We start from the raw sequence: 18,766 nt of genomic DNA on the forward strand, positions 1-18,766 counted from the left end.
GTCTCCATTTTGTTCTAGGATGGCCCGGCTACAGTTCTTACTTCTGTGAAGAAGAAAGTAAAGAATGTTGGGATTTTCCTAAAGGTGGGGCAAAGAGAAACACTGTAGGAATTCTACTACAACAAAGAAGTTAAACAGGATTTAATATCTACATTTGATTGTTATTGTTTTGACTTTTTCCCACAGAATGAAGATGAGGAGGAGGAGGAAGAGGAGAAAGATGAAGCGGAAGACCTTCTGGGAAGAGGTTCTCGGGCAGCATTACTTACAGAAAGAACACGAGTGAGTTTACTGTCGTTTTAAATAATGTGCATCACATAATGCGTGTGTTTTGGTAACTTGAGTTCTCCCTTCTCTAGAATGAGATGACTGCAGAGGAGAAGCGGAGAGCACATCAGAAAGAGCTGGCAGCTCAACTCAATGAGGAAGCAAAGAGACGACTGACTGAGCAGAAAGGGGAGCAGCAGATTCAGAAGTAAAGAGTTCACACTGAACCATCAGACTGGTGGGGATTATTGGATGACAGCAGACATTTTTCACAGTTTTTTTCTTGTCTCATTCCAGGGCTCGCAAATCTAATGTGTCCTATAAAAACCCATCTCTGATGCCTAAGGAACCACATATTCGGGAAATGAAGATCTATATTGATAAGAAGTATGAGACTGTAATAATGCCAGTATTTGGCATTGCAACACCTTTTCACATCGCCACAATCAAGGTACTAATGCTTACTGCATCATTTCTTAATCTGTAGTAAGAAATTCAGTGATTTTTTTTTTTTTTTCATCAGTACCGGTTTTTGTACTGAACTATATCCTCAGCATTTTTATTTTTTTAGACAAGAGCTGGGCACAGTGGCACAAGCCTATAATTTATCCTAGTGCTTGGAAGGGTAAGAATCGCCAAAAGTTCAGGACCAGCCTGAACTATCTAATGAGATCCTATCTCAAAAAATCCATAAGTAAGTAAATTTTGAAACAGGGTCTCACTAAGTCACTAAATTATTAGATTTAGATAAAGATTTAAAGTATAAATTGTTAAAAAACAACCAGTTTGTAACTCCTAACCTGATTTTTGCATCTGTATAACTATCTAGGTAAGCAACTTACTGCTTTCATTCTTGTTTTCCTTTTCTTTGAACAGAATATAAGTATGTCTGTAGAAGGTGATTATACTTACTTGCGAATCAACTTCTATTGCCCAGGCAGTGCTCTGGGCAGGAATGAAGGCAACATCTTCCCCAATCCTGAAGCCACTTTTGTCAAGGAAATGTGAGTCCCCAGGAAAACATCCATCCCCACATCCCTGCTGGCCTGTGTGGTAATCCTAGGAACATATCATACTCTGAGTTCTGTCCTCCCTGCATAAGTAACACCAGAGCTTTCATCGGGGCCCATTGTTGGGATTGTTTTGTTGACTTTGTACTATGTTTGAGGATGGATTTTGAGATCCTGATTTAGATCCTCATGAAAATATTTTATACTCACTACATATATTTTCCAAAAGAATCCTCAAGTCATCTATCACATTGGATTCTGTTTCTTCATAATGTGGAATGGGATGAAAGTAGGGGATGTTATACAAGGATGTAATTTCTTTGAATTCCCACTGGTTTAGCTGTGATTTCCTTTTAGTAGAGAAGAAAAGGAAATTCTTTAGCTTTTCAAATATTCTCATGATTTAGTGCTACATTTTTCTTATAAGAGACTTTAAACCAGTTACCAAATAGAGTAATGGCTAGTAGAGTTTACCTCACCTGATAAATAAACTTTTACTAAAATTTCCCCGTTTCTGCAGTACGTACCGTGCCTCAAATATGAAAGCACCTGGAGAACAGACGGTACCAGCCTTGAACCTTCAGAATGCTTTCCGAATTATCAAAGAGGTGCAGAAACGTTATAAGACTCGGGAAGCAGAAGAGAAAGAAAAGGAGGTGAGCCTTGAACATGGACCTGTCAGGTTTATTTGAAGAGGACATGTGTTCTGGGGAGCAGGTGAAAGGTACATAAGGACCCACATTAATTTCCATACCACATAGGGTATTGTGAAACAAGACTCCCTGGTGATCAATCTAAACCGGAGTAACCCCAAGCTGAAAGATCTGTACATCCGACCCAACATTGCCCAGAAGAGGATGCAAGGCTCCCTGGAGGCCCATGTCAATGGTGTGTACAAACAGCAAATTGCAGGTCAGAGAGTGCAGAATGGAAAGGGACACCGGGGATGAATCTCCCTAGTTGCTGCTTGGCCAGAAGAAAAGGAATGTTTTGTGCAGTTGTTTGTGTTCCCTCTGATCCTGTTTAGATCAGTCAAAAATCACTGTGCCTTTAATTAGCCTGATGATACTGCCTGATTCTTTTCCCCAGGTTTCCGTTTCACTTCTGTTCGAGGAGACAAAGTGGATATTTTATACAATAATATTAAACATGCTTTGTTCCAGCCTTGTGATGGAGAAATGATTATTGTCTTGCACTTTCACCTTAAGGTACATCCTTCCACTTAACAAGATAGAATTATGAGCTCTTGAGGAAAAAAAAAATGTTTTTTAGCATCTTACAATGATAAAAAAACATATCAATTGTCACACAAGATCCAGAGGTTTGAATGTTTTTATAAAGTCCTCAGTGCCTGGCATCTAAAAGGTGCTAACCATGTTTGTCACTTTCATGTGGAATATAATGACAGCCAAAACATAAAAGATCTCCCAAATTCATTTTTCTGAAATTGAAGTTTCACTTTAGTCAAAACTTGTTACCGGTGTATTTTCCAAAGTTTGTGGAGCCCCAAATTTTGATCACTGCCATTTCAAAACAGCATAGGGAGTTTTATGTTTTTGAGTTCTGTTTCTCATATCTTGCCTCTGTGTTAGTTGGCCTATCATCCTCTGATGTCATTCTTCCTGCTTATGCCATCAGAATGCGATCATGTTTGGGAAGAAGCGACACACGGACGTGCAGTTCTACACGGAAGTGGGAGAGATCACCACAGACTTGGGGAAACACCAGCACATGCATGACCGAGATGACCTCTATGCTGAGCAGGTCTGTGGCATTCAGTGTGGTCTCTGCAGTGTAGTGAGGTAGGAGAGGTCCAGATCCAAGCTCAGGAATTGTATTTCATAAAAACTCCTCATCCCTGTGCAGAGCTACTCAAATATCTGCTAAAATGGTAAGGTGCTGTAGACTTCGGTTATAAATTCATCTTGACAGCTAAGGATTGATGTCCTTCAATATGTACATGTTTACATAAACATTGTTTGATAAGTAAAGAGTACAAAAGCCCTTCAGACTTTTTCAGAGAAGGTACTATTAATAAGTACTGTGGGGGGCTGGGGATTTAGCTCAGCGGCATAAGCACCTGCCTTGCAAGCAGGCAGTCGTGAGTTCGATCCCCAGTACCAATAAAAAGGAAAAAGACAAAAAAATTAAAAAATTTAAAAAAAAAAAAATAAGTACTGTGAAGGTTATAATTAATAGTGTTCCTCCTACAGATGGAACGAGAAATGAGGCACAAACTGAAAACTGCCTTTAAAAATTTCATCGAGAAAGTAGAGGCTCTAACAAAGGAGGAACTGGAATTTGAAGTGCCTTTTCGAGACTTGGGGTAAAAAAGTCTTACTGCTTCTCACCTAAAGTTTTATTCTCCTCTGCATTTTAGGAAAATGAATTACTCTTTTAATAACAGATGAACTTATCCTTTTTTTCCTATGACTATTAACCTTTAAGGCTCTACTCCTTGAAAATTTGAGGGTTTGTGTGAGTGGTTGGGACCGAGAGGTTTCCTCTGGGTGTGAGTCTTCAGTGAGTCTGGAACTGTGTTTGGCCTGAGGAGAGCAGAGCAGTTTCACCTGTGATGAGCCCCTCTCCTCATTCTTTTAGGTTTAATGGCGCTCCCTACAGGAGTACCTGTCTCCTTCAGCCCACGAGTAGTGCACTGGTCAATGCCACAGAGTGGGTGAGTATTTCTTGGTTCCTTTTATTTGTTTTCTTTATTTATTTTATTTTTGTGGTGGTAGGGATCGGAGTCTGAATAAGCACTTGCTATGACACTGAGCTACACCCTACAACTCTCTTGCCTCCTTTGAGTAAGAAAATTGTTAGGAAAAAACAGCAGAAAAGTTGTTTTGCTCCTAATTATTCTGAGTGTCACTTTTGATACTTAAGTTAGACTTCAAACTAATAGAAAAGCCAGGCATGGTGGTGCACTGCTGTGATCCCAGCATTCAGGAGATCGATGCAGGGACTCACCATGAGTCACAGGCCAGTCTGAGCTACATTATGAAACCCTGTCTCAAAAAAACAAAACAAAATACTTAGAAATCTAGTTTTTTTTTTTCAAAAATAATTTATTCACATACTTTCCTTTAATCTCCTTGAAGGAGGATTTTTATCTCACAGATAGCTTTATTGGGATTCTTAGTAGTATAAACTGCTTCAGTTTTTCAAAAACACCAAAAAATGGCTTAGTCAGTTGATTTGAATCCTGAAAGTATTTGAGAGGAAGTAGTTCCCTGGTAAGGGTGACGATCTCCTTCTATCTGACAGCCACCTTTTGTGGTAACACTGGACGAAGTGGAGCTGATCCATTTTGAGAGAGTCCAGTTTCATCTGAAGAACTTTGATATGGTGATTGTCTACAAGGACTACAGCAAGAAAGTGACAATGATCAATGCCATTCCTGTTGCCTCTCTGGACCCCATCAAGGAATGGTTGAAGTAAGTAAATGTCTAATCTCTAATGTACCCCACAAACCCTTTATTAAGGAACCTAAGTGTAGGAAAAGGAAAAAAGAAGTAAGTGCAGTATGTTATAAATTAATCCCTGGGTACTTGAGTGCAATGGCTTGTGCTTGTAGAGCTGCTACTTAGGAAAGTGACAGGGGAAGAATACTTGGTGTGGGAGTTTGGGGCCAGCCCAAGCAACATAGCAAGACCATGTCTCTTTAAAACAAACAAACAGAAAAACCTTACGTGTCAGGAGGACCAAGAGTTCAAGGCTGGCCTGGGCTACATGGTGAGACCCAGTCTCAAAAACAAAAATTTGGGGACTCTGGTAAGAGATTTCACTTTTTCCTGAATAGCAAAAAGTGGTTTGTGGATACTTGACATGGAGAAAAATCACGAAGTTTCTGTGTCTGCTTGATACATATATAAGATCTATACACATGTATAGTATTTATTTGCAAAAAGGAGGTGGCCTACTTAGCAGTTTTGTTTCTATTGAAAGATGACAAAACTTTTTATTTAAGAATATGGGCTGGGAATTTAACTCAGCGGCATAAGCACCTGCCTTGTAAGCAGGCAGTTGTGAGTTTGATCCCCAGTACCAATAAAAAAATTTTAAAAATTAATAAAAAAGAATACGAAGCCAGATGTATATAATCTCCATATACAGGAGGATCCCCGCAAACTCAGGACCAGTCTGAGCTGTATTGTAAGTCCAAACCCAACCTGGAATGTGTAGAGCAAAACCCTACCCCCACCCACAGAATTTATTTTTTAAAATACATAGGTAAAAACATATAGGTTTTTTTAAATTTAAACAAATACAGTTTCTCATGAAAGGACCAAAACCCAGTTAACAGGAAGTATCATTCCTTAAGTGGTGTTTTCAGTGGCCATGAATACAAAGTTTGCTTTACTCTTCCTCATTATCTGAGAGTGGAAAGAGATCATAAATGTAAAGCTTAGGTATAAACCATAAGAAAATAAAAATGCAGATATGTGATCAAGGATCAGAAATATGTATAAATTACATACCTTGAAATTAGCTTTCATGGGGACAGTTCCCATATAATAAAATTCACCAATTTATGTAACAAGTTTTAGTGAATATATGCAGTCTGATCCCCCTCCCGATCACAGGCAGGGCATAGAATGTTTCTGTCAGTCGAAGTTTCTTATACCCTCTGGAGTCAGTCCCTTCTCTCATCATGGACTTCTGTCACCACTCATTTTGTCTCTTCTGGAATCTTACATAATGAAATTACATAGTATATAATCTCTTGTGTCTTGTATTCTTCACCTAACTTGATTTTGAAATTCCTCTGATGTGTGCATTGGTACTGCATTCCTTTTTTATTTTTTAATTATTATTATTATTTTTTAAGCCAGTCAAATTTAGCAGTGGGGGGTGGTATACCAACTTTAGTGACACTAATGTTAATAAGTTCTGATAACCCACTGCCATCGGACCAGCCTGCATTCCTTTTTATTATGGAGTAGTAATTGTTGTATGGACAGTCCATACCTTATCCACTTCCTAATTAATAAACATTTGAGTTATTTCTGTGTGGGCTGTGGCTATCATAAACAGCTTCTGTAAACTTTACAGACAAGTTTTGTGTACATGTATGACCTCTTTTCTGTCGATGTCGCTCCCGGCCGGCAGGAAGGACACACGACAAAGTCTGGCAGTGGACAACCTTTTCTTTTATTTTCCTTCTCCGTACAGCCTGCCCTGGGATCGCTCCCAGCCGAAGCCTCCTTTGGTCCGCTCCCCGCGGCTCCTTCTAGGCTTCTACTTCCGGGCTTCTTCTTCCCCCCCAGGGGTGGCACCAGTATATATACGGATACAGTGTCCAATCATGTTAAAGTAAGCAAGGCAAGCTGATTGGCTAACATCATCAGTTGCCAGGCAGACTATATTGTTGAGCGGGTTGCTTACGCGGTAAGCAGGAAACTAACGTGCTCGATGGGAGGGGTAATCTACCTCAGGCTTTACTCTTTACTACAGGCCTCACGTCCGCCAAGTGAGGCGACCGGGCTCGGGGCTGCGGCTCCCAACACTTTTCCTTTAGGTTATTGACTGTAATTGTGGAGTCATAGTCTTCAGCATGCATGTGTGTTTGAGACAAGGTCTTACTGTATAGTTTAGGCTGGCCTCAAACTCACTATGTAGTGTAGGCTGCTTTGGACTTGCAGCAGTCCTGTCTCAGTTTCTCATTTAAGTAGATATTTAAGAAATTGCCAAACCATTTTCCAATGTGGCTGGAAAATTGGTAGGTGTGAGAGTTGGCCCTCATTCCCACCAACACTTAGTGGTATCATTTTTTCTTACAATAGCTGTTGTACTTAAGGTACAACAGTTGAGTTTTCATTTCTGTGACGGCACATGATGCTGAGTATCTTTTCATATACTTATGTCCCGTTCTTGATGAAACACCTACTCATATTTCTTGCCTATTTTTAAAATGAGATTGCTTGTTGTTTGGGTTATAAGTGCAAATTTTACGCTAGTTTTCTTTGTGTCTCCCTTTTCTTTGTTTCTTTGTGTTTTTCATTTTTGAGACAAGGTTTCATCTCGTAGTAGAGGCTGACCTTGAACTCACTACGTAGCCCAGGCTGACCTCAAACTCCTGATGATCCTCTTACCGCAGCTTCCCAGTTGCTGGGATTATAGGCAGTGCCATAAGTGCCTGGCACATTGTCATCTTCTCATGTGTCTTTTGAGGACCTGACATGTAAAATTGCGATTAAATCTATTGGATCAGCTTGTTTGTCAGGGTGGAGTTGCTGGGGATTGAACCCATGGCTCTATGCATGCAAGGCAAGAGCTCCCCCACAGAGTCACTTACCCATCCCCAATCAATAGTTTCATGGGTTTTGTGTCTCTTACACCTCATCTTATAAATTTTACAAATTTATCACTCAGTGTGATAAAAATGTAACTTTTCATCAGGTCTTACAGGTTTAGGGTTTATATTTATCTTTGTAATATTGTTTCAGGTTAAATTATTACTATGATGTAAAATTGAATATTCATGCTTCACATATAAATAACTACTTATCCTAACATCACTTATTGAAAATACTGTCCCTTCTGCTTTGAGTTTACCTTTGCATCTTTGTCAGAGAAGCCTCAATTCACCCTTTCTGAACCTGTATTCTGTTGTGTTGATATAAGAACTGATTTAAAAAGGCAGTGTGTTTAAATTTTTAAAACGTATTACAATAAAAGACATTGCCATTATTCTCCCTCAGAATACTCCCTCTGCTTGGAACACACTTATCATTCTTGCCATTTGGGGGGAAGACGTGAGACAGGGTCTTGCTATGTAGTTTGGGTGGCAATCCTCCTTTGGCCTCCTGAGTGCTGGGATTACAGGGATACACTACTGCACCCCTTCTTGCCATTTGTGCAGCACTTGTGGAAGTTCTCTTTGTGAGAACCTTTAAAACGTATAATAAAAAATTCAGTGAATTCTGTTGCTGGTGGCCATCCAACCAGAAGACATACTGTGGTATATCTTTACTGATTTGATATGTACCGTATGACTTCTGGTTTGTGCCTACATCAAACCAGAACTGATTCATGACACCAAGGCTGCTATGACAGCACAACTAAATATGCTGAATAAAGAGAACATCTAGAATTGCTTCAGAAACTGGCAGGAACAATAGGTTAAGAGTGTTGGGAGTAAGGGCGATTATTGTACTTTGCTGTAATTTTTAAAAATTACACATTCACCATTTTTTTGATGGTACCTCATACATATCTGTTATAATACTGTCATACTGGTTTGGTTTGGTTTGGTTTGGTTTGGTTTGGTTTGGTTGGCTCTGTGAGACAGGGTGTTACTGGGTAGTTCAGGCTAGCCTTGGACTCGCTGTGTAGCCCCCGGTGGCCTCAACCTAGCAGCTGTCCATCCTCCTGCCTCAGTCTTCTAGGTGCACCATCATGCCTTGCTAGTACCATACTCTTAACTTCATGGTAATGTTCATATCACACAGTGCAAGTTCACCACTTTTGTTCCTTTATAAAATTGTTTTGAGCTTTCTACATTGATTTTAGAATCAACTTTTTTTTTCTCAGAAAGTTTTGTGGCAATTTTGATAGTTTCTCTTAAATTCGTACATTAATTTGGGGAGAATGTTGAATCTTCCAGTCCGTGAACATGGTATATATCTCCATTATTTAGCTGTTTTTTAGTTTCTTTTAGCAGTGTTTTATAATTGCCAATGTACAGTTCTAGCCTATGTTCGGTTAAATTTATCCCTACATATTTCAGACTTTTCCAAGTGAATGTAAGTGATATTTGTTTATTTCTAACATAAGGAAATGAAAAGTTTTAGTCTGCAGGCTTGCTAAACTCACTAGATCTAGTTTTTGCAGGCTGTGTGACATTTCCTTACAGTCAGGTTGTCTACAGATAATTCTTACTCATTCGTAATCTCTACTTATTTTTTTCTTACCTTATTCTCTAGGACCTCCAGTCCAATGCCAGGTAAAAGTTGTGAGTGCGTATGTCCTGGTCTTTGTCTTTTTAAAGTCCTTAGCTATAAGACTTTTTAAAAAAAAGACATCCTTCATCAGCTGAAGTCCTACTTTGCCGAGAGATTTTTTTTTTTAATATCATAAACATAGCTGGGTATGATGGTGTATGGCTTGTAATCCAAGCACTCAGAGACTGAGGCAGAAGGTTCACTGCGAGTTGGAAGCCAGTTTGAACTACATGCAAGAGCTGTTGCTCAGAAAAAAATCTTAAATGTTTCCAAAGTGTTGAGTTCAGTTCAGGGCATATTCCCTGCTCTGGTAATTAAACTTTGGAAAATGGAAAGTGGCTAGAGAAAATGATTGGATAGAAAATGTTATTCTATTCATTTATCTCTAGCCTACAAATTTGAAGGTAAATAAAATCCTTAGTGAATTTTGAATTTTTCTTATGCTTTTTCTGGCTGTTTTAGATGAAGTATTTTTTCTTTTGTAATTTTTGGTATTGTGAATTACATTTCTTTTTAAATTTTAAGCCAGCTTTGCTTCCTCAGAATTACTCTCCCTCTGTGGTGTTTTTGTTTTTTTGTTTTTTTTTTGTTTTTTTTTTTTTTTTTTTGTCTTTTTCGTTTTTATGGGTACCAGGGATCGAACTCACGACTGCCTGCTTGCAAGGCAGGCGCTTATGCCACTGAGCTAAATCCCCAGCCCCTTGTGGTGTAATTTCTTCCTGTAGTCCTGGATCCGATACACGGTTGTTTATTTGAGGGTTTTTACATCTATATTCATGGGGAATATTTCTAATACTGTCTTAGTATCAGCTTAATACAACCTCATGGAATAAGGTGCCTCTTCAGTTTTCTGGAGAGAACATAGACTGGTGTTTTCTTAAATGTTTAGCAGATATACCAGTGAAGCTCTCTGGGCCTGAGTTCTCTTTGTTGGATGATTTCTAATCATGAGTTCAATTTTTTTCAAATAGCTGTAGACTTAGGATGATCTACATCTTTTTTGTGTCCTCTTTTGTTCAGTCTGGCTAGAGACTTGCCAGATTTCTTGACCCCTTGCCCGAGTGTACCAGATCAATTATTTGGGAATTCCACATCGTTGATTTCTAAATTCTCTGAAGGTTACAGAACATTTTTGTATGATTTTAGTCCTTTTAAATGTGTTGATACTTGTATGGGTCAGCGCATGATATAAAAGAATTTTCTCTGTTTCTTTAAGTTGAATTAATGTTCTGTTTTTGTATGAAAGCTACTGTAAATATCAAGCTGATGGTATTGAAGCCTTCTGTACATGCATGCACTCTGTGCCTGTGTTGGGGGTGTTGCTGCTGCTGCTGCGGAAGATTGAGCCTAGGGCGTCATGCTAGACAAGTGCTCTGTCACTGAGCTCCTTCCCTCTACCCAGGATGCTTTTTAAATCTGATACTACAGTTATTTCTGTATTTTTCTTTGTACTTCTATCAGATTTTGCTTCATATATTTCAAAGCTGTGTTACAGATTAACAGATGATTAACTCTTTCACGATATAAAATTTCCTTCGTTCCTAGTAACATAAGTTGCTCATCACTAATCCAAAATACTTCAGTGTATATAAAGTGAAAGTGACTTTTGATTTTAGACACGGGACTTACTCGCAAGGTATCTTACTTCTATGCTGATATTCCACAACCTGAAAAATAATGTGAAATGTTTCTGGTCTCAACCATTTCAGACAAAGAATATCCTTGTTCAAAAATCTCCTTGCTGTGCTATCTGTAGACTTTCAGCTATTTTTTCCTTAGTGTTTGCATAGCATCTTTTTTTTCTCTTTTCACTTTGAACATACCTTATGTCCTTTGTGTTTTGGTGGTGCTAAGATCAATTCCAAGCCATCATACATGCTGAGTTAAGTGACCTACCACTCACCTTATTTTTTACATGAAGTGGCTTACTTGGAGACAGCAGATACTCAAGACTCATGCTTTTAAGTCCATTCCAGTTACGTCTGCCTTTTAATTACAATGCTGGAAATCATTTACATTTAATTATCAGTATGGTTGGGAAAAAATACATTTGGAGCCAGGCGTGGTGGCTCATGCCTGTAATTCCAGCACTTGGGAGGCTGAGGCAGGAGGATTGTTGCAAGTTTGAGACCAGCCTGGGCTACAGAGTGAGCTCATGGCCAACCTGAACTGCATAGAGACCCTGTCTCAAAAAGACAAAAAAAAAAAAAAAGTACATTTGGGTTCAAATCTACCATCTTAGCATTTTTTCATCTATTCCTCAGCTGCTTTTTCCTTTGTATACCTTCTTTTTGAATTATTTTTATGATAGAATTTTTTATTTTCTCTCATATTTACTTACTAGCTGTACTCTTGGTTTTGAAATGATTTTAAATGAGGTTTCCATAAACATGTACTACAATGAGTAGCATGTCACAACTGTGGGAAGGTTTTTATGTTTTCATTTCTCCTTGTCATATGTTTTACTTCTAATATACTATGATTGTGCACTTCATTATTTCATCTCCAAAAGTAACATTTTAATTTACAAGATAGGGAGGCATCTTTATATTCACTCATATATTTACCATTCCTGGTGATGTTCATTTCACTTTGTACTTTGACACTTGTGTCTGGTTTTCTTCCGCCTGATAAACTTGCTTCAGTATTGGAGATGAAGGTTTTCTCATGTCCCATCCTCAGCTTTTTGAGAAGTGTTATTCCACTTCCAGTTTGGCAAGATGATTTGGCTGAGTATGGAATTCTAAACTGACAAACTTGAAATATTTAAAAGATTGTTGCTCCCCACAATGAGTGTGATCCCTATGTACTGCAAGTGTGTGCCAACAAAAAAGTAACACTTGCTTCAATGATTTTCACCCATGGAAGTATTTTCTCAGGAAATTATACCATCTGCCCTTACCATCCCTGTACTAGGGATTGAACCCAGGGCCTTCGTACTGATCTACATTTTGGCCGTTTTTACTTTTTATTTTGGAGACAAGGTCTCATTTAGTTGCTGAAGTACCCTGGCTAGATGCCAGCATGCCACCTCTTGCCTCAGCTTCCCAGAGTGCTGGGATTACAGTGTGTGTCACCACACCCAGCTAATGTTGCTCTGTTAGCTTCTGGCTTGCAGAGAGTCTGGAGAAATCTGCCACTTTTTTCCTTTGTACCACTTGTCATTTTTTTTCCTCAGTTGATTCAAGATTTTTGTAATCATCATTGAATTTTTGAGCAGTTTGGTTAGTAGGTGCTTTTGTTTAGTTTTGTTTATTTACTCCTTGATAATCATTCTTCTTCTTAAATATATGACTATAGGTTTTTTTTTCACATTTGGAAATGTTCAGGCCATTGTGCTTCAAGTATTTTTTGCTTTTTCCTGAGTCCCCGTCCCTTCATTTTTTTTCTGAAACTATGTATTTCACTTTTCTCATGTTCAAGTTTCTGTCTTCCATGTTGAACATGTAGAGCATATTTATAATAACTTTTTAAAACATCCTTGTCTGTTTCTCCATCTTTGTATTTTCTGGGTCAGACCTAGACAGTCTCTTGGGTTTTTTCTAAGGTGGTACCTGGATCGAATTCGTTACCTCACACTTGCAAGGCAGGCACTTACGCCACTGAGCTACCCCAGCCCCTGTTGATTGATTTGTTTGGTTGGTTGGTTTGGGGTTTTTGTTTTTTTTTTGGTTTTTTTTTGTTTTTCTTTTTCCTTTTTATCGGTACCGGGGAATCAAACTCACGACTGCCTGCTCGCAAGGCAGGCACTTATGCCGCTGAGCTAAATCCCCAGCCCACTAGTTTTGTTTTTTGAGATAAGGACTTGCTATATATAGCTCAGCCTGATCTCAAACTTGTGTATCCTCCCACCTCAGCTTCCCAAGTACTGGGATTACAGGCATGCACCACCATACCTGGCTTTCTTGATTTTTTTTTTTTTTTTTTTTTTTTTTTTTGGTCTTTTTTCATTTTTATCATTACCAGGGATCGAACTCACTACCGCCTGCTTGCAAGGCAGGTGCTTATGCCGCTGAGCTAAACCCCCAGCCCCGCTTTCTTGATTCTTTGTGTGCCTGATAATTTGTGATCAGTTGCCAAACATTATAACTCCACATTCTGGGTGCTGTCTTTTTGAATATTGTATATTCTATTATTTATATTATTTGGATTCTCTTAGTGCTTTAAGGCTTGTTTTCAGATGTCCTTAGTAGTATGGGTTTAAAAGCCTTTGTTCTGGAGCTGACTGGCTTCACTGTTGACATGACTCTCTTCTGGGGGCTATCTGAGGCACTGTGCATTGTGAGGGCTTTTCAAAGAAAGTACTGGGAACAGGATTTATTTTTAGTTGTGTGTGAAACATAGGGTTTATCTGGACCACTGCTTACCCAGATGCAGATTCATGTCATGTGTGTAGATCAGGCCTCAGCTAAAGAACTTCTTTCCCATGTAACTCTGCTCCGCTACTGCATCCCACAAATTCTAAATGTCCCAATCTCCACAAACTCTGTTTCTTTTTTTTTTTTTTTTTTTTTTGTCTTTTTCATTTTTTTGTCTTTTTCATTTTTATCAGTACCAGGGATCGAACTCACGACCGCCTGCTTGCAAGGCAGGTGCTTATGCCGCTGAGCTAAATCCCCAGCCCACAAACTCTGTTTCTTAGCTCCTTGTGTTCCACACTTCAACACAGCCTGAGAATTGCCTCCATACAGAAAACAGGGGCAATTGTGGGACAAAACCTTGCTTTCCACTTTTCAAGGATTGTATTCTCTGGCCATTTTATCCTCTTACCACACTCCCTATTCACACATGTGTGGTTTCATCCTTATCTATTTTAGCTAATCAATGGCAGTGAGTGAAAAGTTACTTAAACTTTTACCTTTTTTTTAATGCGCCTTGGACTTCAAACAGACCTTTTGTCAAATAAATAAGAGATAATAAAACAGTGGAATTTTGAGGAGGGAAATCTAGGACCACTAAAAATTGTCCCTATTTCTTAATTATAGTGGAGTGAATGATTGGAGCTGCAACATATGAGTCCCAGAAGTAGTTGTGAGTTCAACTTACTCACCAATAAGTATGGAATCAGTGAAGAGAGGGGAAAGCATGGAGAAGGAAGAACAAAGACTAAATGAAGGGCTGGGAAATTGATGTTTAAAGGGAAAATGGAAATAAGGAAGTCAGTGAGCTTAGACTCAATTGAGGGACGGATTACGAAGCCGAAGTGGGCTCTGTTCCCAGGGTTTGTGCTGAGGGAGAAGAGGTAGCCAGGTGGGCACACGTGGGGGGCACAGAGCAAAGAGCATCTGTTCCCCTATCAGGGAAGGATTATGTGTTCCGCAGGCATGCTGATGTCCAAGGTGAGTGATACTGAACATTCCCCAAAATACAGAAGATTGATGCTGATTTCATAATGTCATTTCTCTCAGTTCCTGTGACCTAAAGTACACCGAAGGAGTACAGTCCCTCAACTGGACCAAAATCATGAAGACCATTGTGGATGACCCTGAGGGCTTCTTTGAGCAGGGTGGCTGGTCTTTCCTGGAACCTGAGGGTGAGGTGCGTGAGTGTGGGATACAGTGCATCCTGCTGCTGTCTGGGCAGTTGCAGAATGACACAGGGATGGTACAGGGCAGGGCAGCTTGAAGAGCCGCTGAACAGCCATGTCTTCAGAGTGCTCTTAGGGGTACAGTGCACCCAGCAAGTTGGCAAGGATTCCGTTCCTAGAGCACCCACAAATTGTGCAAAACTGAAAATTGCAGATACAGTCAGAAAAATGCATATTTTTATAGTTTAAACCCTAAATATTCTATGTCTTCAGCTACTACATTATTTAATTTAATAAATACTTAGAAGATGCAGGGCATTTTGGCTGCATCTCAGGGAACTTAGGGTCTTAGTACAGCAGTCTGTCATGACATAGGAATGCTGGAGCATCTGCCAAAAGTGGTCACAGGGCAGCTGCCCGCCAGCAAGGAGAACTGAATAGCACTCCACAACTACTTGGAAACCTCCTGCCAAAAGAACGACTGTGGAGGGTATTTGTGGTTTTCGCTAAATTGCGGGTGTTTCCATGAACAGTTGCTAGTTGGGTTGTAAGGAAGAATCCATGAACAGCTGAGACTGCAAACTCTGAATCACAGCTTGACATGTTTATACTAAATGATAAATTGATGGGGCATTGGTAGCCACTGACAAGGAAGTTCGTTGATTGTATAAACTCGTCTTTACTGAGTTTCTTAGTATGGGGGACAGATTTAGGGCATGTCACAAAAAGTACTTTGCATTTTTATAATCTTTCAAGTTGGGGATTTAGCTCAGTGGCATAAGTGCCTGCCTGCCTTCTGTCCTTAATTTCTCTTAGCAAAGAAGGAGAAAACAATCCTTTCACAATACAGATTGGTCTGTGCAGGTCTCCTAGGTTCAATTGCCAGCACAAAAAAGGAAAGGGAAAAACAGAAAAGAATTAAGAAATTAGATGTTGAAGGGTATGATGACTATACCTTACCAGTAATGAAACTAGTCTTTTGGTCATTCAGGGTTTTTGTTTTTTCCATGTAAAGTGCTGGTAGTACTATAGATACTATAGATAGTATATAGTACTATAGATACTAGATGGACTAATTTGCTATAAATGAGAGTAAAATAAATAAATAGTATTGCACTCTATCTTACCCAGGGGAGTGATGCTGAGGAAGGGGATTCAGAGTCTGAAATCGAAGATGAGACTTTCAATCCTTCAGAGGATGACTATGAAGAGGAAGAGGAAGACAGCGATGAAGATTATTCATCAGAAGCAGAGGAATCAGGTTAGTCTCTGTAACAAAAAATTTGTCATGGCTCCCTAATCTAGTTTTCTTTCTGGAACTATTTTTGCAAAGAGAAAAATCACGTCATCCATTCCTGCATGACTTTACTCGTAATCATTGTTATTCCAGACTACTCAAAGGAATCCCTGGGTAGTGAAGAAGAAAGTGGGAAAGACTGGGATGAACTGGAAGAAGAAGCCCGAAAAGGTTAAAAGATTTTGTTGCTTTTGTTTGGCCTGTTACACTTACCCATTTATTTATGTATAAATTTCTAGCCAGGCATGGTAGTGCATGCCAGTAATCCCAGAACTAGAGGCTAAGACCAAGAAGATTGGAGTTTGAGTTCAACTTGAGCAACAGGAAGAAGTTTCTGACACATTTGTATATTTTGAGGTTTTAATATTAGTAGCCTAATGAGATAACAAAAAACACTGTAAATCTGATACTAAGCCACACCTGTAACTTCATTGACCAAAGGAGAAATTAGGTCTGGAATGTGTCCTTAAACTCTCAAGTGTAAGGCATGAGTGCCTAGGTGGGTGCTTTTTTCCCAGTCTAAGCCTCTAGCATGCCTAGAACCAAGATATCATGTAATTATGTAAGATTCCAAGTTAGGTGTGTCAGTATAGTGCTAGTCCCTACGTAGTTACTCTGAAACCAAACTGTAAACACAAGTTAAAGATGAAGAGGAAGTTTATTACCTGACCTATCCCAAATGACATGGTAGGTACCTAGCACAAAATAGCTTCTTTAATTCCTTACGTAAATCTCTGTGTTATAAATCAGTAAACCAAGGCTCAGAAAATTTAAGCACTTGCCTAGGGTCACATAACTAGAAACTGAATGGATTCTCCATGATATTATATGCCAGCCAGAAATAGTAGGTGACTAAAGCTAACTGATAACACCTCTTCATTCCATGTAGCTGACCGTGAAAGTCGCTATGAGGAAGAAGAGGAACAGAGTCGAAGTATGAGCCGGAAGCGGAAGGCGTCTGTGCACAGTTCAGGCCGAGGCTCCAACCGGGGTTCTAGACACAGCTCTGCACCTCCCAAGAAAAAGAGGAAGTAACCCCTGGACTTTAGCTCTGAGCTCCACTCTTCCTCCAGCCAACTCCAGAAAATTTTACATGACATAGAAACTGGGCTTTTTCCTTTCATTTTCTTTGAAGTTTTGCCATTTGTGTTTATGGGTTTAGGGGGCCATTTGTGTGGACCAATCTACTCGGGGAATCCAGGACCACCAGGACATGCGTCAATGGCCCCGTTCAGATGGCAGGGGAGGAAGTGCTCTTGAAGAAGGGTGGAGGCTCCCACTGTTAATAAACACCATTCATTCCGCTCTTCTGTCATCTTCTGCCAGGACAGCGATGGCTGCCGACATCTCTGATGCCTCAAAGCTGTATTTCCAGGACAGTGGTACAAGGTGACCTTAGTCACCTGTCCTGTGGTTCTTGACCAGCAGATTCAGTCCTCATCTTACCCTACAGCCGGGACCTTCCTCCCGTGTCCTATGTTCCATCTTTGCAATATTCAAGCAAAGGTTCCTAGGAGTTGCTAATGATCACGTGACCCATATGGTCTGAGCTTATGAGGCAGATTGGGCTGGTGCCTTCATCTGAGGTTTCCTGGTTACTGGCTCATGCAGATTCCGAGGTATTTCTGCCACCTTAGAAACATATGAAGCAGTGACACTCCCTGCCTCGGCACTTTCTTAAAAATTACACATGATACAGTGATAGAAGGCAAAATGACCAATTTCTCTTTTCTGATATATCAAAGGAAAAATGGTTTGTGTGCCTCATTCACTACTTTAGGTGAAATCTAGAGGGAGGCTGGGGCAGTCAAGATTTCAATCTGGGGCAGATCGTGCCTTGGGCCTAGCATTGCCTGAGGAGAGAAGAAAGGGACGGGAGGCCGTATCCACCACACAGCCTCTGCCCTGCTGCCCCATTTTATTTACCCTGCCAGTGTCCTGTATTTATCACTTTCTGTTTACCGGCTTTTTAGGTGCAGGGAGTTTTCCTTGCCCTCCTCCCTCCTGGTTCTCTGCGCCCGCCCACCCCCTGCACTTCCTTCCGTGTCCATGGCTTCAGAGAAAGGGGGGAGGGTGCTCAGATTTTATGTTTGTTTGTTTTTTTCTCCTTAGCTGTAGGACTTGATATTTTCAATTTTGGAAAAACTAAAAGATAAATAAACTGTGGGGTTTTTGTTAGCTTTGTTTTTGTAAACTTGCCTTTTGTAACCATTCCTTTGCAGTCCGTGAAATGAACCCTGCTTCTCACCTGGTAAAACACCAAAATGTTCAAAGAAAATGCCTTTGTCCAATTAGTACCATTCTAGACTTCATTCTTAGGCTGAGAAGTGTGGATATTCCAGCAAACACACCTAGTGTATGGCAGGTTACTTCACACAGGACTTCACTGTGGTTCCCTCAGACTGCAGAGTGGAGGGCGCTGACCCTTCAGGACAGCACATACTCCGTCATCTCCTGGTAAATGCTGTGGAGGGCCGCGGCTGCCTGCAGGGACACCTTCAGCCTTCCTATTACCACATCCTGGTCTCGGGGGCTGACAACTGTGGGAAGGAAAGAAAGGCTCAGGTGGTAGCAGTGTTCATTTAAACACTCACACCTCTCATTCTCGTCATCTCAGAGTGCTGCAGGAAAGGGTGCTTCGAAGCCGGGCGCCACAGTGCCCATCTGTAGTCCCAGCACTCGGGAACCAAGGCAGGAGGACTGAGAGTTTTGAGACCAG

At 40.2% G+C, this 18,766-nt stretch overlaps 2 protein-coding genes and 1 non-coding gene across 5 annotated transcripts in view; 2 read left to right on the forward strand and 1 right to left on the reverse strand.

The window, feature by feature from the left end:
- The window catches only part of Supt16h (SPT16 homolog, facilitates chromatin remodeling subunit), a 39,627-nt gene extending 21,402 nt beyond the window's left edge, over positions 1 to 18,225 (forward strand). The window contains exons 11-26 of the mRNA XM_063236920.1: positions 19 to 84; positions 187 to 282; positions 360 to 475; positions 565 to 718; positions 1,144 to 1,271; positions 1,798 to 1,933; positions 2,039 to 2,165; positions 2,367 to 2,485; positions 2,916 to 3,041; positions 3,491 to 3,603; positions 3,879 to 3,954; positions 4,545 to 4,714; positions 14,632 to 14,761; positions 15,882 to 16,011; positions 16,141 to 16,218; positions 16,937 to 18,225. Of these exons, the coding sequence (XP_063092990.1) occupies positions 19 to 84; positions 187 to 282; positions 360 to 475; positions 565 to 718; positions 1,144 to 1,271; positions 1,798 to 1,933; positions 2,039 to 2,165; positions 2,367 to 2,485; positions 2,916 to 3,041; positions 3,491 to 3,603; positions 3,879 to 3,954; positions 4,545 to 4,714; positions 14,632 to 14,761; positions 15,882 to 16,011; positions 16,141 to 16,218; positions 16,937 to 17,082 (1,911 nt within the window). The 3' untranslated portion in view covers positions 17,083 to 18,225. The remainder of the gene's footprint in view (positions 1 to 18; positions 85 to 186; positions 283 to 359; positions 476 to 564; positions 719 to 1,143; positions 1,272 to 1,797; positions 1,934 to 2,038; positions 2,166 to 2,366; positions 2,486 to 2,915; positions 3,042 to 3,490; positions 3,604 to 3,878; positions 3,955 to 4,544; positions 4,715 to 14,631; positions 14,762 to 15,881; positions 16,012 to 16,140; positions 16,219 to 16,936) is intronic.
- The window catches only part of Rpgrip1 (RPGR interacting protein 1), a 74,360-nt gene continuing 62,003 nt past the window's right edge, over positions 6,410 to 18,766 (reverse strand). For all 3 annotated transcript variants that reach the window (XM_063236917.1, XM_063236916.1, XM_063236919.1), the window contains one exon: positions 6,410 to 18,587. In XM_063236917.1, coding sequence (XP_063092987.1) covers positions 18,475 to 18,587 — 113 coding nt within the window. In that variant the 3' untranslated portion in view covers positions 6,410 to 18,474. The remainder of the gene's footprint in view (positions 18,588 to 18,766) is intronic.
- Positions 9,491 to 9,621, forward strand: LOC111758208 (small nucleolar RNA SNORA36 family). The gene has a single exon (XR_002792429.1). It is a non-coding gene; the product is annotated as a small nucleolar RNA SNORA36 family (small nucleolar RNA).

Source organism: Cavia porcellus, unplaced genomic scaffold (assembly GCF_034190915.1).
Source record: "Cavia porcellus strain 051 isolate PalLab524CR breed Dunkin Hartley unplaced genomic scaffold, mCavPor4.1 scaffold_26, whole genome shotgun sequence".
In the NCBI taxonomy this organism is placed as follows: domain Eukaryota; kingdom Metazoa; phylum Chordata; class Mammalia; order Rodentia; family Caviidae; genus Cavia; species Cavia porcellus.